Source organism: Schistocerca gregaria, chromosome 2 (assembly GCF_023897955.1).
Source record: "Schistocerca gregaria isolate iqSchGreg1 chromosome 2, iqSchGreg1.2, whole genome shotgun sequence".
Classification (NCBI taxonomy): Eukaryota; Metazoa; Arthropoda; class Insecta; order Orthoptera; family Acrididae; genus Schistocerca; species Schistocerca gregaria.
Window position 1 is genome coordinate 122,396,940 of NC_064921.1, and position 20,585 is coordinate 122,417,524.

The 20,585-nt window shown below is 39.4% G+C and overlaps 2 protein-coding genes across 2 annotated transcripts in view; one reads left to right on the forward strand and one right to left on the reverse strand.

Annotated features, from left to right (window-relative positions):
* The window catches only part of LOC126336485 (dynein axonemal heavy chain 7), a 978,012-nt gene that overhangs the window by 949,419 nt on the left and 8,008 nt on the right, over nucleotides 1–20,585 (reverse strand). The window lies entirely within an intron of this gene.
* On the forward strand, nucleotides 6,205–6,774 carry LOC126335670 (uncharacterized). Its single transcript, XM_049999126.1, has one exon. The coding sequence runs from the start codon at nucleotides 6,205–6,207 to the stop codon at nucleotides 6,772–6,774; it is 570 nt and encodes a 189-aa protein (XP_049855083.1).

Sequence of the window (20,585 nt, forward strand, 5' to 3'; positions counted from 1 at the left end):
AAGGCCTTTGATTGTGTAAATCATGGAATTCTTTTAGATAAGCTAAATCATTATGGTTTGAGTGGGGCAGTGCACAAATGGTTTAATTCATACTTAACTGGAAGAATGCAGAAAGTTGAAATAAGTGGTTCGTGTAATGTTAAAACAGCTGATTCCTCAAACTGGGGTGCTATCAAGCACGGGGTCCCACAGGGTTCGGTCTTAGGTCCTTTACTGTTCTTGATATACATTAATGACTTACCATTCCACATTGATGAAGATGCAAAGTTAGTTCTTTTTGCTGATGATACAAGTATAGTAATAACATCCAAAAACCAAGAACTAAGTGATGTAATTGTAAATGATGTTTTTCACAAAATTATTAAGTGGTTCTCAGCAAACGGACTCTCTTTAAATTTTGATAAAACACAGTATATACAGTTCCGTACAGTAAATGGCAAAACTCCAGTAATAAATATAGAATTTGAACAGAAGTCTGTAGCTAAGGTAGAATTTTCAAAATTTTTAGGCGTGTCCATTGATGAGAGGTTAAACTGGAAGCAACACATTGATGGTCTGCTGAAACGTCTGAGTTCAGCTACGTATGCTATTAGGGTTATTGCAAATTTTGGTGATAAGAATCTCAGTAAATTAGCTTACTATGCCTACTTTCATTCACTGCTTTCGTATGGCATCATATTCTGGGGTAATTCATCGTTGAGTAGAAAAGTATTCATTGCACAAAAACGTGTAATCAGAATAATTGCTGGAGCCCACCCACGGTCATCCTGCAGACATCTATTTAAGGATCTAGGGATCCTCACAGTAACCTCACAGTATATATATTCCCTTATGAAATTTGTTGATAATAATCCCACCCAATTCAAAAGTAATAGCAGTGTGCATACCTATAACACCAGGAGAAAGGATGATCTTCACTATGCAGGGTTAAATCTGACTTTGGCACAGAAAGGGGTAAATTATGCTGCCACAAAAGTCTTTGGGCACCTACCAAACAGCATCAAAAGCCTGACAGATAGCCAACTAACATTTAAAAATAAATTAAAAGAATTTCTAGATGACAACTCCTTCTACTCATTGGCTGAATTTTTAGATATAAAGTAAGTAAAAAAAAAAAAAAAAAAAAAAAAAAAAAAAAAAAAAAAAAAAAAAAAAAAAAAAAAAACTTAATCATTAGTGTCATGCAATATTTTGTGTAATGTAATTTCTTGTACAGACATCTTTTATTAACCTGACACGTTCCACATCATTACGAAGTGTCGTATTCATGATCTATGGAACAAGTATTAATCTAATCTAATCTAATCTAATGGATGTCAAAAATGTGTAGAGAGTTTGCAGATGGTCAGACCGAAATTCACGACAAACAAAGGAGTGGGAGACCATCAATTTCTGAGGAGACGAGGTTCAAGGTTGAGCAAAGCATGAGTGAAGATCGGCGGTTCACCCTGGATGATCTCTGCACGTTGGTTCCTGACAGGTAATTCGGAACCGGAGAAGAGGAATGTTGAGCAAGGGCGTACACATTCTCCATGACAACACTCACCCACACATCGCTTGGCAAGCTGTTGCTCTCCTGCAACAGTTTCAGTTCAGTGAACATAATCACCCACCCACCCTACAGTCCTGACTTGGCACACAGTGACTATCACCATTTCCCTAGGTTAAAAGACATTTGACCGGAAAGCAATTCAGCTCCAACGACGAGGTGAAAGAAGAGGTTCATAACTTTCTGAACAGCATGGCAGTGAGCTGGTATGACATGGGCATACAAAAACTGCCACAACATCTACAAAAATGCATCGACAGAAATGGTGATTATGTCGAAAAATAGCTAAATGTTCAAGCTGTAAATTGATGTAAATCATTGTAGAAATAAATAGATCTATGTACTTATAAAAAAAACAGAAGACCTTACTTTTAATATATTGTCAACATATCTGAAGAAGCAATATGACTGGAAGGGACCACAGTTCAACACGTATTCTTCAAAATCTTCAGTGAAAAAGCTAGCTAGGCTGGTGACACTGGCGAACACATGGCTGTTCCAGCAGTCATTTCACAATAACTTCCATCATACAAGAAGTACATGGTCATCAAAGTGTGCTGAAATAATTTCAAAATTTCCAGGGAGAAATAAGTTGCCAATAGTTTTAATGTTTCTTCCACTGGTACCTTTGTAAACAGGGAGACCATGTCAAGGTTAACCATGACTCCGTTAGGACCTATCCTAATCTGCTGTATATCAACGAACATTTGTGAGATTTTAACATGATGCCCACAGTGACCGACTATGAGCGCCAATAGTTTAGTTATGTACATCACCAGCTTGTAGGTAGGAGAGCCAATAGCACTAATAATTAGTCTTAATGGGATGCCATCTTTGTGCATTTTAGGTAGACCGTACAGCCTGAGCAGACTCAGGGCACTTGGCCTTAAAGTCGTCACAAGTTTGTCAGAGAAACCAGAATTCTCAAGTAGCTCCCCTGTCTTCTTGCAATGAGCTGACATGGCATACCATCTGAGAATCCAGTATGTACTATCTTCCAATAATACACCCACTTCCTTATGATAATTCTTAACATTGCGGACAGCTGCAGCATTCCTCTTGTCTGCTGGTAAGACAAACAACTTTTCAATCTTCTCCAATGATTTCCATCCTTGTTTCTCTGCTCTGCTAACATTGGACTTAGGAGGTTTGGCTGTAACCAAATTCTGTCTAGTAGCAAGCCTTAGCTCTCTGCTGCATCGTCATGAAGATGCTGAACCACTTGTATATGCAAGGACATCATAGCAAAAACTTTGTAGCCATATTTGGGTATAGCTTGCACGATAAAACACTATGCTGTTCCAAGTAAATGGTGCAATTAAGATTTATTACAAACGTGTTAATCTGGGTATGATTTATTGTAATTAAACATTAGTTAATGTCACTTTGGCTGTAAAATTCCTAAGGAGATTTTAAAATCAAAAGTAATAAAGCAAAACATTGTCAACCATCACTTTGGTTATTGGTTATGGTTCATGGGGTTGCGTATGTTGTTCTAGATCTAGCATGTACAATGTTGTCCATTATAAAGATATGAATAATCCAGAACTAACTGAGGTATCAAGTAATCATTCTTTTAAAGTATACCAAAAAGTATTTTCTCATGAGAATTCTGAGCTTCGATGTCAGATGAACTTCACCGTTTTCCTACTACAGCAAGCTGAAAAATGTAGCCTACAAGTTACATGTTGGGTATCTGGTCTAACCTGTACTAAACAGTGATTCAAGACACTAGTGCTCAGAGATATGCTGCTGCACATAGAGTAATAACAGTTTGTCCAGACTCTAGCTCTCGGAATGTGAATTTGCCTGGAGATGGCAATTTGTACCTTGAAGAATCATGGTAAATATCACTCTGTATCTGCACTTGCTTGCATTTGCAGCCCAATAAATTATCCATGGAGAAAGAAAGTATTCACTGGCTATTTAGGAGGATGTAACACTCTTGTGTAGCAGACAAGGGATACAGCTCATCTAATCAAAAACTATGATGGACACCACTTGACATTCTAATTGACCACAATGTGGAGGACCAGTCCATGAAAGAAAAACAGCTGCTGTCTGAAAATTTCACTGCTACTTGTTATCAATCACACACGTTTTGTAGTGCTCCAAATGTGTTATGGTTATGATCACAGTTGTTACTTCATTCTCTTTCATTGATAGACACACTGAGCTCTGTGTGAAACATCGATTCTTCTGTTATTATGGTGTATTGTGAATACACAGTCCTGCTTGGCAGTTTCAACTGAAAATTGACACAAAATTCACATAGGACTACTTATTTTTCAGCATGTGCAAATTATTTGGCCAGCCTATTGGTGACTGCAACAGGTACAAATACACTTTATTTTATTATTGCTTCTTTTCTTCCTTATCCACCTACACCCAATCCCCACTCATCTCCCCAAAGCATGTCAGTCTAAGCTCTGATTTGGTCTCAATACTTACTGATAGCAGAAAGAGCTTTACAGTTACTAGTAACTGAAATGTCTTCCTCCCTGGTTTCCCAGTTAATGTTTTCCCATTTATTTTGTTCAGTGATATGTATTGATCTGCTTATTAGGAGATTCCAAATGTAGGAATTATGAGTTCTATTTCAACAAGAGTGATTGGTGTAAGTCTTCAGTAACTATTTAGCTGATTTCATGTGTGATCATGAGGGGCATTTATAGCCAAACCATAAAACTACAAAGGCAGGCTGTTGCAATAAAGTTCTTATTATTATACAAAATAGTTTAAATGAATGGTGTGCTGACATATTTGATGTGTGAGAGAAGAAAGTTTTCTTCTCCATTTGTATATTTTGTGGCAAAAACAATTAGAGATTTAACTGCATATGACAATGGTATTCAAGAAGAGGGCCTGTCTCTTTTATAAAATTGTCTGGTGTGCTGCATTTATGAACTGTTAACTATGTAGACTTACACAGTGTTGTTACAGTGTCAAAACTGTTGCTTTGTTTATAATGTTTTGCAATATTGGATGTTATTTACACATAAGAGCATGCTTTCTCAGTGATGAGTTTCTTCCATTTTGTGACTTCAATATGATTAAAAAATAAAATTGCTGTAAGTGGAACAACCAGCAATGACATTTACGTTCCTTCATGTCACAAATATTTGATCTTTTTTTTCTGAAAATGTATCTGAGGGAGTGGTTAGCCAGAAATCTATGAGTACATCATACATAATGCTTTCAACATGGGTAAAAATCTATGCAAGTTGTAATACAGTGACAAATATTTGGCTGTTTGTTACTGAATATGTCATGATTTCTGACAGTGTGGATAGACAGGAGCCTAAAAACACAGCTTAAATTACTGTGAATGAAAACAAGCTGCAATCATATTTATTGTCTTGCTTGTCACTAAAATTTAGTTGTGGTCCAGTTCTTAATAATACTTTCTCAAATTTGGTGGCCAAGACAAAGATCACACCACACAATGAACAAAGGGATGTCACATGAATGATTCCCGATTTCAGCTGAATGGAGGGACATCCTGTGATTGTTTCTGATTTCAGCCAAGCACCGTATGCATGCCATACTACATTAAATTTAGTCACTTGTGTTGTTATGTTGGTAATCTGACTCCTTGTTTATTTTTCTGTCAATGAGATGTGGACTATTTTTCAGTTGCAGTTCCTGTTTTGTGTGAGCACCATGTAACACATTCTCTATGCATAAAAGTATTATAAACAATGTAATTGTTATTTATCTTTATGACCACAAACCTCACTCTACTAACAGGTTATGGGCCCAGAATGGAAAATCAGTGCAGTGAACTATGGGTGTTGTGTGGTTAGAGAAATAAATAACTGAACAAGCACTTTATGTTATGTGACCATATTGTGAGTGATAATTCTTTCAATTTGTCTTCAAGATCTGAACTCCTGGTTTTTGAAAGAAATCAATTATGTCTTGTAGAACCTGTGAATTCAGGTTTCCAAAAAGGTCTCCAAATGTTAAGTTTGATCGAAACTACTACTCTGATGGTGGACAAACTGAGAAACGAAGATGGTTACAACATGTGGAAGTCTGGAATGAAAGTCATTCTAATGCACAAAAAATTATGTGATTAAGCCACATGTGCAAGTACTGCTATAAATGGAGAAAATAATGAAGATGCTTGGAGACTTATTCTTTAGCATGTGAATTGCAGGTACTGGAGAACGAGTGTGGTAATTATGACAATAAATAATGACTCACACTCCCTTGACTTACCATGAATACTTTTATTCTTGCACTGTATACCCATTGCTTGTAGCATCGAGCTACAGACAACAAATCTGGCAAAGATACAATTGTTCTTGCTGTGGTACGGCAGCGATATTATTGGGGGGTAGAGCCAGTGGTTCTACGTCCCTACAGGATAAATCTCTGTACGCACATGTGATAAACACAACAAAGGTAAAGGAAGCTTGGGATACCTTGTAAAACTTGCTTGCTAGTAAGACTAAAATAGGTGGACGAATCTCTAGGATGCTCTGTTGGATACTATTTTAACCAGATTTGAAGGAAATGTTCCGAGTTACATTACTCATTTTCCAGATGTAGCCAACAAGCTGCAGATCATGGGCAAACAAGTTGATGATGGGTGGCTAATTGCACTCATTATGCTTAAATAATTACCAAACGTTTGTCTGGCTTACTCGATGGGTACAGAGTCCAGTGCAAGAGACAAAAATTTCATGTCAGAAAACATAAAAGCAAAGCTGCTAAATAATGGAAGAGTGGAAGAATACCTCAAGTTGGATAAAGATGACAGTGATAGTGCCTTATTCACAAAGCTTTGTAAGGAATCACTCCACAGTTTCTCCAAAATAAAGAAAGAAAAGAAGACAAGAAAATGTTTCAATTGTTGGAAGTATGGTCACTTGAAGTCCAACTGTCCCCAGAACCAAGTATTGTCAAAAAAGGATTCCAAGGGAAAAGAAAAATCATTTTTTTGTGCACTTGGTGTGTTGGATTTCAACCAGAATGAGTGGATCACTGATTCTGAAGCATCATCATACACGATTTCAAGGAAGGAATGGCTCAGTTCACCAGATATCTCTTCCATCAGGAATGTTATTCTTGTCCCTGGCTTAGCCACAAATTTTTTATCAGTTTCTGCCTTGGCTGAGAAAGACACCATTATTGTTCTTGACAAGGGTGGATGTAAGATGCTCAAAAGGATGAGCTACTTCATTCTGGGTCAGAGTCAAATGGTATTTATAAACTAAAAGCTGTTGAACCTGTGTTGTAAGATGAGTATGCTCTCACTATTAAAAAAAAAAATTAGTAATATGGAAGACTTTTGGCACCGTTGACTTGGTCAGTTAAGAGTGGACACAAGTTATATTTACAAGTCGTGTTTAATTAACAGTGGTCACAAGTTATATTTACAAGTGGTGGCATAAGTTAGAGTGTTGTGAATCTGAACCTGTTGGCAAGTGCAAATTGGGTGTGCTTCATAACACATCAAAATTCCCATTATGACAATGTAAACTCCAGGTAGGGATATCAACAATGTAGGTAAAAATAGATTGCTACTTACCTTAAAGAGGACACATTACTTTGCAGTCAGTCACAATAACAAGTCACTGACACAAAGCTTTTGGCCACACCCTTCATCAGAAAAAGAGAAACACACATCATTCATACAAACAAGTAAGCACGCCTCATGCACACATGACCACCCTCTCCAGCAGCTAGGGCCAGAATGTCATTTCCTAAAACTGGAGGACAAAGTGCAACGAGTTGCTTGGCCTTGTGCATTGGAATTTATGTGGTCCCAAGATGCAAAGGTCACATGGTATGGCTCAGTTCATTTGTGTACTAGTGGATGATTGCTACAGAAGGACATTTTGTTATTGTCATGAGAGTAAAGATCAAACATTTGAATTTTTCTGTGGGTTTAAAAGTTTGGAGAAAATAGAGTTGTTGCAAAGATCTTGTTTGAACCATTCAAAAGATGGTTGGTTGTCAAGCCCCTCTCTGTATACCAAATCAAAATAGAAGAAAGTAATATGCAAAAGCTAATGAACTAGTTTTTGTAGGTTATGATTAAATGACCAAAGATTACAGACTAACTGATCCACAGAAACCCAAGAAGCTGTGAAACGCAGGAGTGTTATATTTCTGGAGGATGAGTTTATGAATGACATCAGCAGGACGCCAGCTGTAAATAACGAAGATTACTGTATGTTCTAGCAAAATAAGCAGTAGCCTATGCTGAACAGGGAGAGGTAGAGGAAGTAATGAAAGTCAATAGTATTGGCAGTGACAGAGTCGACACAGATTGGAACCCACACTGCATCCCGCATGTTATGTCAGTGATAGACAAAGAAGAGCCTGAGATGAAACCAAAGGAACCTGATGCTTCAGAAGAGGACTAGCCAGTCAGAAAGTCAGCCCATGTACCCAAACCCAAGGAGTAACCAGATTATGTCACCTATTTGATAAGTGATTTTTCCAATTTGGGAGAAGATCCTGTGAACTTGGAGGATATCATGTTGAGGAGTGACACAGAAGATGGGATAAAGGGTATGAAAGAGGATTTCCAGAACAATGGTGTTTGGGAACTTTTGGACCCACCAAAGAGTAAAAGTACTGTAGGTAACAAGTGGGTATTTAAGCTGAAAAGGAATGCAGATAGTACCACACTCTTACCATGCTAGACTTGTTGCTAAGGGATCTACACTAAAGTTTTGTATAGACTATTGTGAAATCTTTTCACCTGTTATGAGAAGTAGTACTCTTAGAGCTCTTCATTGGTTTAGCTGTAAATCTTTATATTAAGAGTGTTTTTCTGTGTGGGGTTTTGGAGGAAACTATTCTCATGAAGCAATGACATGGTTTTGTATCAAAAGGAAATGAAGGTAAAGTTTACAACAGTCAGCTAGACAGTGGAATTAAAAGGCAAAAGGTACGCTTTTAAACATACACTGAAGCATCAAAGAAAAAGGTATAGGCATGCATATTCAAATACAGAGATATGTAAACAGGCACAATACAGTGCAGCAATCAGCAACGCTTCTATAAGACAACAAGTGTCTGGCGCAGTTGTTAGATCAGTTAGTGCTGCTAGAATGGCAGATTATCAAGATTTATGTGAGTTTGAACGTGCTGTTATAGCTAGCGCATGAGCAACAGGACATAACATATCCCAGGTAGCAATGAAGAGGGATTTTCCTGTACGATCATTTCACAACTGTACCATGAATATCAGGAATCTGCAAAACATCAAATCTCCGACATCGCTGTGGCTGGAAAAAGATCCTGCCAGACTGGAGCCAAGGGCGACTGAAGAGAATCGTTCAATGTGTCAGTAGTGCAACCCTTCAGCAAATTGCTGCAGATTTCAATGCTGGGCCATCAATAAGTGTCAGCATGTGAACCATTCAACGAAACATTATTGATGCAGGCTTCCAGAGCTGAAGGCCCACTCATGTACCCTTGATGAGTGCATGACACAAAGCTTTACTCCTCAGTAGAGCCCGTCAACGCGCATTAGACTGTTGATGAATGGAAACATGTTGCCTGGATGGACGTCTTGTTTCAAATTGTATCGGGTGGATGGACATCTACGGGTATGGAGACAACTTCATGAATCCATGGCCCCTGCATGTCAGTAGGGGACTGTTCAAGGCAGTGGAGGCTCTGTAATGGTTTGGCACTTGTGCAGCTGGAGTGATATGGGACCCTTGATACGTCTAGATAGGGCTCTCAGTGGTTACTTGTACATAACCATCCTGTCTGATCACCTGAATCCGTTCATGTCCATTGTGCATTCCGACATAGTTCCAGCAGGACAATGTGACACCCCACATGTCCACAATTGCTACAGAGTGGCTCCAGGAATGATCTTCTGAATTTAAACACTTCCGCTGGCGACCAAACTCCCCAGACATGAACATTATTGAGCATATCTGGGATTCTTTGCAACGTGCTGTTCAGGAGATATCTCCACCCCCTTGTACTTTTATGGATTTATGGACTGCCCTGCAGGATTCTTTATGTCAATTCCCTCCAGCACTACTTCAGACATTAGTCGAGTCCACGCCACGTCACACTGCAGCATTTCTGCAGTGCTCACAGGGGACCTGCAGAATAGTAGGCAGGTGTTAACAATGAGATCAAACGGACCGTGCGTGGCCAATGACATCGGGCGACCTCTGGCGACGGCGTCTGACAATTGATATCGGTGACACTGTGAGCGCAGCCTATGGTAACTGCCTATCAAATGAAGAAAGCGTCTTAGCTGCGCGAGCAAGACGCCTACTTTAGCCTTAATAGAAAGCAACACGAGGAAGTTATAGGTTTGGTAAATGGCAGTATTTAAATGAAGGTTAATGATTCGTCATTAACTTAATTCAACATTGCATCGTTTTTCGCATCTCCGTTACACCTCCTGGAAAAAAGCATTCACACCCTGTTTTTCATGAGGAATAATTTCGCATCTGGTGCTGAGAAACTTTTTGTTGTTGTAGGCAACATGGATAGATTTCAGCATTTAAATATTCTAAAGATAAATATGCAAAAAGATGTCGATAGCTTTGGTTTAGGCACAGATCATTGCTTTCAACAAGACACTGATCCTGGCGTACAGCGGAAATTGTTCATCTGTAATTCTTGTACTATACTCCCCATGATCTCACGTTTCCAACACACAGTGCAGAACTTAAAATAATCAAACATCTTCAGGGAACACTTGAAAGAATGAGCAGAAAACATGAAATACGAAGTAAGGCTGCTCCGAAACAATGTCTTCAACAACAATGGCAAAATATCAACTCAGAGACGACTTGAAAACGAGTTCATTCCAATCCAAAGAGGTCAACGGAAGTCACACATAGAAGAAGAAAGCCAACAAAGTGTTAACGTTGTCATTATGTTTATGTGCATCATAAGTTTCTTTGTACATTTGAATACGTTTTTCTCCACTGTGTCAAGTCAGCTAGTACAGAAATTTTGTTTACTTTCCGCAGAAGGCCAATTTAGCTAACCCGTTTATTATGTACGGTGAAAAGTAATAGGTAGGACCTTTTCTGCTTCTTTAAAACTTATTACCGCTCACCAGATTCTCGCTGACATTTGATTCATTGAGAAGTCATGACATGTCAACAGTAATCCTAAGCACAGCCAAATATGGGTAACACAGGTAATGCTCCAATTTGGGAATTGTTATGATGAAATAAATCTGTGCAAAGCATTCACTATGCCTCAAGTAGACTTGGTAATTGGTAGAAATGTTTGAAACCAAGCTATCTACTTAAAATCACCAAAATATGGCTCGATCATTGTCTGAAACACAGACTTTAAATCCGATATAATTTGTAACTAAAGAACCGAATTAAATTAAAATTGAGACGTACTACGTAATTGGAAAGTATTTTGGTGAATGTTTGAAATTTAATTACTGTTACTAACAGGAAGGTTAATTGCAAATATTTAAGACTTAGGCCCTATTACTCAAATGAAGTAAATTTTTACTGAAGCTAGGAAACACACAAGGAAGAAGTTATATTTGATATTTCTCATGTAACCGACTAAAATGCAATATGTATTGTTATATTTCAATATCTGACTAATTTCGCTGTGAATGAGTTTTTTCTGAAACGTGTTACGTTTACTACCTAACGATATTTTATTTTAAGATTCATACTCTGTTATTTTCTGTTCGGATATATGAAAGATTTCCTTGTATTACATTATTTTTTTGGTTTTAACGATCACTAACATTGTAGCTAAATGCTTATAATTCCATGCGGGACCTCCACTATATATATGCTAGTTTTGCACGAGCTTTCGAGATGGCCACTGTGCCTGTACTATTTCTTGCTCGTTATGTATTTATTTTAGTGTTCCATAGATCCTCAGTGTGAGTGTATCGCTATGATGTAGACCGTATCAGATTACTACAGTAATAACCATCTCCAAATGCTCACGTGGCTTAGGAACTTCATGACTTCAAGATGGAAATAAATTACTTTGAAATTCAAAAACGTGTGGCACAAATTAATGAGAGCAGACTGCTCACTCTGATCCATTGTTGTTATACCCGGACTTGGACTTTCATTTTCTACAGGAACGGCAGCAGATCATCTTATCGATGCAGATCACTTAAGTATATGTGCAACGAGTTTAGCCGCTTCACTTTCTACAGATACTGATAGTTAAAGTGAATAACTTCTAGAATTTTTATTACAGCATTAAATCATCGTACTTAATTAAGTTCAGTGCATTAATTGACTTTCAAGTATTTGATCCCAGCGAGTTTGTTACTTCAAAGACAGTAGGAGATTTTTTGTTTTTGCCGAAACTATACGATAGATTAGAAATAACACCCAATCTTTTTAGTTTACCAAATAACGTCTCTGATTGGATCTTTAGTTCTAATAACTAAAATTAATCTACATAAACAACGGTCTGTAAATACTTTTTTCCATGGCTGTACTACCTTCAGAAGCACTTCTACCAATTCTCCTTCTTACAAGGAGAGGTTCCCAGCGGTGGGATCGACTTTTTGAAACAACCTATAAGGTGGTGTAAGTTAAGGTCCAATGATTCGCACCCTGCAGCCATTCACCCTGATGGGCCCTCGTTTGCGAATAATTAAGGAAACAAGTTTCGGAATTTCGTTTGACGATCTGTTGGTTTAAAAATAGTAACAATTTACAGACTGGTTGCATAGCGTATTTGTGAATGTCTGGTCTCACGGGCAAAAGGTCGTGGCTTCAAATTTTGTCAGGTATTTTCAAACTTTTATACTATTAAATCTTTATTTAAATGACCTTTATCATTAGTTTTATTCGGTTAGTTGGCTTAAAAATAATTTTTTTCTATTCCTTTGTTACATTATATTAGTCATCGTAAGAAATTCATCACTTGCTCTCATTTACCTCCCTAACCGTCTTTTTCCACTTGTAATCCTTGTTAATGTGATTCTGAGCATTGTTATGTATTAACTTTGATTTCCAATTGCCAACCTGTCATCTTACATTTTCGCTCACGTTATTGCATTCATTATTCCTATTTCTAGTTTTGTTTGAATTTTGTTTTGCTTATAATTGCTGTTTTCGTTTAACCCATCATCGGCGTTATTTTGCCCATAGTGCGATAAGAATTTATGTTTTAAATGTTCGTATGACGATTGCCATCCCAAAAGATGTACATCTTGCAACGAAAAATACGTTCTTGACAATATAATTCCTTTTTTTATCCGACAGAAAAACAGTTTCAAAGTTTTAAGCACTATGAGAGTTTTGTAGTAAGCACATTGTGCTCAAGTGGGAGCGATCTAGATGCTTGTAAAACAATAAACTGGTAGCCAAGATCGCAGGAATTCTCTTTATTACATGATTACCAGTTTCGGCGAAACTAATGTCGCCATCATTTTTAGGACACCTGTGTGTGTCCTAAGATCCGATGATGGCGACTTTAGTTTCGCCGAAACCGGTAATCATGGAATAAAAAGAATTCGTGCGATCTTGGCTACCAGTTTATTGTTTTACTATAACAGTTAAATAAAAATAATAAAATTCATATGCACAGTGATTCCAAGTGGAAAAGAATGACAGGAAGAAGAAATAAGAGCAATTTAAGATATTAATATGTTGATGAAAATGAAGTGACAAAGGAAAAAAATTAAAAAAATTGAGCGTAAACCAATTAAATGAATAAAAATAATGATCAAAGTTACTTCGTTCAAGATTTAAAAATAAAAACAAATTATGCAGCTGTTGAGATTCAAACTGATAACCTTCTGCATGAAAGGGCACGACCTTAACCATTACACTGTGCTACTTTTAAAACCATAAAGCATCAAGTGAAATTTCCAAATTCTTTTTCGTCGATTACTCAGCAAATGAGGGCCCTACCAGTTTGCGATACCTGGGACCTTAACCTATATCGCTGTACAAGCGGTTTCAAAAAGTCGATCCCACGGTTGGGGACCTATCCTTGTTAATGCTTTTCTGTGAAAACTGCACCATTTCATCCGCTCACCTTTGCTGTCCAACATGTAACAGATTATTTTTTCCATGTACGTAGCATTTAGTGAGTCCTACAAAAGTAATACGTAAACGCTGCTAGCGGAGTTTTGGGCCTTGTTGGCTTGTTCGGACTGGTCGACTGCTGGCTACAAGACAGTACGAGGGGTGATCTATGACCGTGGACCGTGTGAGCCTCTCGTTATTGCCATGATGGATCTTGATGATGCCTTTGCTTCTTCATTCGAGCAGGTTTTTATTTGGCTTTCAAGGGCTCGGTGGACCCTGTGCCAGGGATGGTCATTATCGTTAAATCAACTAGTTTTCACTTACATCGATTTTTTACGATAATTTAACCTGACTATTTAAACCGCTCAAAATATCCGGTTTCTGAAATAACCGATTTTCGGTTTTTTATTGCTATTATTTCCTGTAGTAAACTTAGAAATCAAACATATTTGAAAAGATTTGAGTCTCTCATTTTCAAGATACATAGAATAAAAATATTAAATTCATTAGGCAAGAAAAAGAAAATTTACTCCATCCACCATTCGCTGCTTTTCTCGAGAAGTTATAGATTTTAATATTTTGAAACACTGCTCCAAAATCATGTTGATGTGGATCATACCATAATCTGGGCATTAAGAACAGTCAGTGCTGAAGGGTGGAAACTGAGCTTGAAAAACTAATTTGCCCATTTTCAAGGGTTAACAGCAGATCAAGTCAGGAACACAGGCAAAAGATCAGCTAAATTCTATTTTTACTGTTTACTACGAAAGAATCGTTAAGTTTTTTATTTATTACTTTACCATTATTTCCTTCCTCTTACATTATTTCAATGTTGGAACACTTGAGGCAATACCGACCCTATGACTTATCTTAGAAGAAAGATTAAGGAAAGGCAAACCTACATTTCTAGCATCTGTGGACTTAGAGAAAGCTTTTGACAATGTTGACTGGAATACTCTCTTTCAAATTCTAAAGGTGGCAGGGGTAAAATACAGGTAGCGAAAGGCTATTTACAATTTGTACAGAAACCAGATGGTAGTTATAAGAGTCGAGGGACATGAAAGGGAAGCAGCGGTTGGGAAGGGAGTGAGACAGGGTTGTAGCCTCTCCCTCATGCTATTCAATCTGTATATTGAGCAAGCAGTAAAGGAAACAAAAGAAAAGTTCAGAGTAGTTATTAAAATCCATGGGGAAGAAATAAAAACTTTGAGGTTCGCCGATGACATTGTGATTCTGTCAGAGACAGCAAAGGACTTGGAAGAGCAGTTGAACAGAATGGACAATGTCTTGAAAGGAGGATATAAGATGAACATCGACAATAACAAAACGAGGATAATGGAATGTAGTCGAATTAAGTCGGGTGATGCCAAGGGAATAAGATTAGGAAATGAGACACTTAAAGTAGTAAAGGAGTTTAGCTATTTGGGGAGCAAAATAACTAATGATGGTCGAAGTATTGGGGTACTTGTTGTGGCAAAGAGTGTTTCCATTAAGTTTCACTATGAGCTTCGCATTAGCTTGTTTGTTTGTCAGATGGAATGTATAATCTTCAGTTTTACTTCTACTGGGTTTAAGTCACCACTTGCTAAAACAGGCGCTCATAATGGCTATATCTTCTGTGAGAAATGTCTCCGCTCGTCCTAGATCCTTGGTTTTACAAGCAAGAGCGATATCGTCCGCATAACAGAATTTTGTTGACCTGGTGTTAGGGAGATAGGAGATATACGTAGAGGTTGAATAACAGCGGGGCTAAGACGGAGCCATGTAGTAGACCATTACTTAATTTCCTCTCCTTGCTCACGTTTTCTCCCAAGTAAACACGAAAATATCTATTGTTTATCATGGTGTTGATGAAAGTAGCAGTTTTTCGGCATTTGGTTGTTTTTAGTAATTTGTACACCATGCCTTCTCTCCAGATTGTGTCACATGCCGCAGTTAGGTCTCCGAACGCGACAGTTGTCTTCAAGTTTTATTGGAAACCAGCCTCTATGAATGTTATTAGGGCTAGCACCTGGTCGCAGCAACTTCTCTGTGGCCTAAAACCCGCTTGCTCAGCTGGAATATGTTCCAGAATGAAGCCACTAATTCTGTTATAGATGAGCTTCTCCAAGAGTTTATAAGTACAGCTCAAAAGGGAAATTGGTCTGAGGCTTTGTGGGTGGTAAGCTGGTTCACCTGTTTTCAAAATTGTCACTATTTTTGTTCTCTTTAGCTCGTTGGGCAGTGATTCATTATCTAGGATGTTGGAGAAGAAGAGGATCAGCCATCTTTTCTTCGCCATTACCCATGTTTATCAGAAATTACGGATGTATGTTACCCAGACCAGGCGCTTTACCATGTTTAGTTTGTTTCAAGGCCTCATCCAATTCAGCCAGTATAAATGGCGAAGAGAAACTGGATTCGTTTGGGCACTGAGATTTTAGAGGGAATGATCTAGATGTTTCAACTAGACTCCTGGAAATTGAAATAAGAACACCGTGAATTCATTGTCCCAGGATGGGGAAACTTTATTGACACATTCTGGGGTCAGATACATCACATGATCACACTGACAGAACCACAGGCACATAGACACAGGCAACAGAGCATGCACAATGTCGGCACTAGTACAGTGTATATCCACCTTTTGCAGCAATGCAGGCTGCTATTCTCCCATTGAGACGATCGTAGAGATGCTGGATGTAGTCCTGTGGAACGGCTTGCCATGCCATTTCCACCTGGCGCCTCAGTTGGACCAGCGTTCGTGCTGGACGTGCAGACCGCGTGAGACGACGCTTCATCCAGTCCCAAACATGCTCAGTGGGGGACAGATCCGGAGATCTTGCTGGCCAGGGTAGTTGAATTACACCTTCTAGAGCACGTTGGGTGGCACGGGATACATGCGGACGTGCATTGTCCTCTTGGAACAGCAAGTTCCCTTGCCGGTCTAGGAATGGTAGAACGATGGGTTCGATGACGGTTTTGATGTACCGTGCACTATTCAGTGTCCCCTCGACGATCACCAGAGGTGTACGGCCAGTGTAGGAGATCGCTCCCCACACCATGATGCCGGGTGTTGGCCCTGTGTGCCTCGGTCGTATGCAGTCCTGATTGTGGCGCTCACCTGCACGGCGCCAAACACGCATACGACCATCATTGGCACCAAGGCAGAAGCGACTCTCATCGCTGAAGACGACACGTCTCCATTCGTCCCTCCATTCATGCCTGTCGCGACACCACTGGAGGCGGGCTGCACGATGTTGGGGCATGAGCGGAAGACGGCCTAACGGTGTGCGGGACCGTAGCCCAGCTTCATGGAGACGGTTGCGAATGGTACTCGCCGATACCCCAGGAGCAACAGTGTCCCTAATTTGCTGGGAAGTGGCGGTGCGGTCCCCTACGGCACTGCGTAGGATCCTACGGTCTTGACGTGCATCCGTGCGTCGCTGCGGTCCGGTCCCAGGTCGAAGGGCACGTGCACCTTCCGCCGACCACTGGCGACAACATCGATGTACTGTGGAGACCTCACGCCCCACGTGTTGAGCAATTCGGCGGTACGTGCACCCGGCCTCCCGCATGCCCACTATACGCCCTCGCTCAAAGTCCGTCAACTGCACATACGGTTCACGTCCACGCTGTCGCGGCATGCTACCAGTGTTAAAGACTGCGATGGAGCTCCGTATGCCACGGCAAACTGGCTGACACTGACGGCGGCGGTGCACAAATGCTGCGCAGCTAGCGCCATTCGACGGCCAACACCGCGGTTCCTGGTGTGTCCGCTGTGCCGTGCGTGTGATCATTGCTTGTACAGCCCTCTGGCAGTGTCCGGAGCAAGTATGGTGGGTCTGACACACCGGTGTCAATGTGTTCTTTTTTCCATTTCCAGGAGTGTATATAATTTGTTATTTGGTTACCTGAAATATCAGATTTCTGCCTGGGTTTATTGGAGGCTCTGCCAATCTTACGCAGTAGGCTACATGTCTCTCTACTTGAATATCTGAAGTTGATATTTTCTACCATCTCACACCATCGTACTCTTCTAGCAGCGACAGGACTTTGGAGGAGGTCGTCTGCAATATCGCTGTCGCCAGTTTCGCTATACAGTTCATAAAGTTGTTCACAATGTTCATTCCAGCCTGGTATATATTCCTTTTGTGTAGCCACGAAGGATAAACTTCTTAGCAGCAGTAAGAATAGCCCCGACGAATCGAGGGTAGCTTTTAGGCTCTGGTGAAAAAAAAAAGTTATATTTATCTAGGTGGTGAGCAAAGCCCCGCGAATCAGCCCTGCGGAAATTCCATCTGGGTCGTGGTACAGGTCTCGCTATTGGGACAGAGAGCCACATATCGAGGATTACTGGCCTATGGTGGCTGTGTGAGGAATTAGGTAACACCTCTCTGGATATAGGCACTGCGCGCCCTCTGCAGTCCCAGGACACAAAGGAAAGATCCGGGTTGTAATCTCTTCACCAGGCGGCCTATCTTGAAAGTTCCCACATCCTGGTACAGATTTTCATTTTCAGCCCAATCGTTGAGTGCAATACCACATTCATTGTCACGTGTACAGTTCCAGTGGCCGGGGTGACTATTAAAATCTCCAGCATAAATCGATGGGGCCGGCAGTAATTGGCAGAATATCCATTTATTAAAAAACACTGGTCGCTTTTTCCATGTCTATAATAACGCAGTATTTCCAAATTTACGAATAAAAATTACTTTTTTTCTAAAAAAAAAAGGATACTTTAAGAAACGAAAAATTTTAACACTACTGCTGTTGCTAATTGCTATTTCGGTGTTTTTAGGTGGTTATTACTGGAAAATGAAAATACCTGTTATAGCAGTCCCCGAACAAATACCGGTTATTCAGAAATAAAATACCGGTATCGTTTTTAACTGCTCGGTTTTTCCCATCCCTGCCTCGTACCAGACTCCTACCTCGGAAAAAGTCAGGAGGTACCTTCTGCACCGAAGGCAGCGAAGTTGCCCATCTTCTATCCGCCTTTTTTTTTTCGGGGAGGTTGGTTCAGTGCGAGTCGTTTGACTTCGTTAGGCGTAGTTTGATCAATACCTACCCTTCTAGGCGCTTCAGTCCGGAACCGCCCTGCTGCTACGTCGCAGGTTCGAATCCTGCCTCGGGCATGGATGTGTGTGATGTCCTTAGGTTAGATACGTTTAAGCAGTTCTAGGTCTAAGAAACTGATGGCCTCAGATGTTAAGTCCCATAGTGCTTAGAGCCATTTGAATCCTAACTGCCCAGTGAGAGAGAACCCATTACGGATGTCAACCACGTTTGTTTCACTATACAAACTTTAAAACAACCATGTAATTATAAAAACAACGTATGTAAGAAGCCAAGAATATTACTAATATTCCTGTCTTTACGAAGAATATCACCCCATAGCACATAAATAATCAAATGTAAGGCATTAAAAATATCTAATTTAATATGCAAGTTCTCATTTTCGCTCTACATTCTCTTCTCGAAAAATTATTTGCAATCTCAAATTTTCTTTTACCTTTCCTCTTCGTGAGGAGAATGAGAATATCAATAAACACAATATACTGAGCATTAAGTCGGATTATTTTGCACAATAAATAACGTAAAAATTGGAAATAAACAAGTTTCCGCACAGAGCCTCGACTCCACCGCCCCCGGATTACCGTTCTGTACTCGTTGCGCTGTCCTGAAAGTCATGCTAATCTAAAATAGTTATGCCTAGCCGGACTCGTGCCTAAAACCGATATTTGCTAAACTGTCGACCTTCTAGATTTCCTCCGGTCACTTTCATTTCTGGCAAAGCCCTGCAAAGACTACAAATTTGGACGAATAGGCGTCGTCCCATTGTAAGTCTGCCTCCTCCTGTTATAATTACCAAAAATTATTTTTAATTATACTTACAGCAACAGTCGATGCGAGATAAATATTTACTACAATTTATGTAGGCCCAGTGGGTCGATTTCTTTATTAAAATGTCTTGAAAAGTAGTTTGTTAGAGGCAAAAATTAGTAATGGAACAGCTGAATTGTCTAAACCAGATCAAATAAGGGACGAAAGCGATATTATGTCACGAATTAATAGTGGGGATGAAGCATTTCCATTGCTTGAGAACAGGATCTTTTCGTAGCCCTTTCAGGTTAAGTATGGGCACGGGAGACCGCAGATATTTTTTCAAGAGGGGGCAAGATTCAGTTCTTGCCAGACTGGAACGAGTCTGAAACGTATCATACTCCAAGAACCAAATTTCTAAGAAACACGTAAAACTTGAATCACAAAAGACTGATAGTTGTCTACTTCGTATTTTTTTATGTTGATTACTATGGAACCTAAACGGTAATGATGTTTCAATATTAAATGAAAAGTACATCTTTGTACGTTAGTGTTACGAAAACGGATGCCACATTTTTAAATCAGTGATCTGAAATTACATCCTCATGTGATTAAATCCAGAGTATCCAACAAGATATGAAATAAATCTAGGAAATAATACAAAAATAATTTATTCACGCTTCTAAAATATTAAAAATTTGAAATAGGAGAAACGTCAGAATGATAATGAAAATCCTGCTGGATACAGCAAAAATGCCATATTATTACCTTTCGAAGTGGAAAAACAGAGCATAAACATTAAAAAACGCTTATTCAACTTTGATGCCATCGATAGAACTTTGTTTGCTTATAAAACTTCTATTCACGTTAATGAATTTATTGCATTATTGTCAAAATTTCTATTTTTATTGTAACTGGTATAACCGAAGAAAAACAAAATTTATTTTGAAGTTGCATTTTTTTTTGATCAGTTAGCTAAAGTGTACTCCAGGGCCAATATGAGACTATATGAGTGTGGGAAATCTCCGAAAACCATCCTAAAATTAACCGGTAGACTCAACTATCAGCAGCACAAGTACTTCGACCACCGACCCAACCATGGAGGTAGAATAAGGGGAGATGGCGCTACAGACTTACGCTGTACGTTGTTTTGAAGCCAGTGGACGGGGCCTGCCGCCATCTTGGATCCCCCAAAACATTAGCAGACGAGTGTTTACAATTGTTTCTTGTTCGTTATTTCTGTCGTG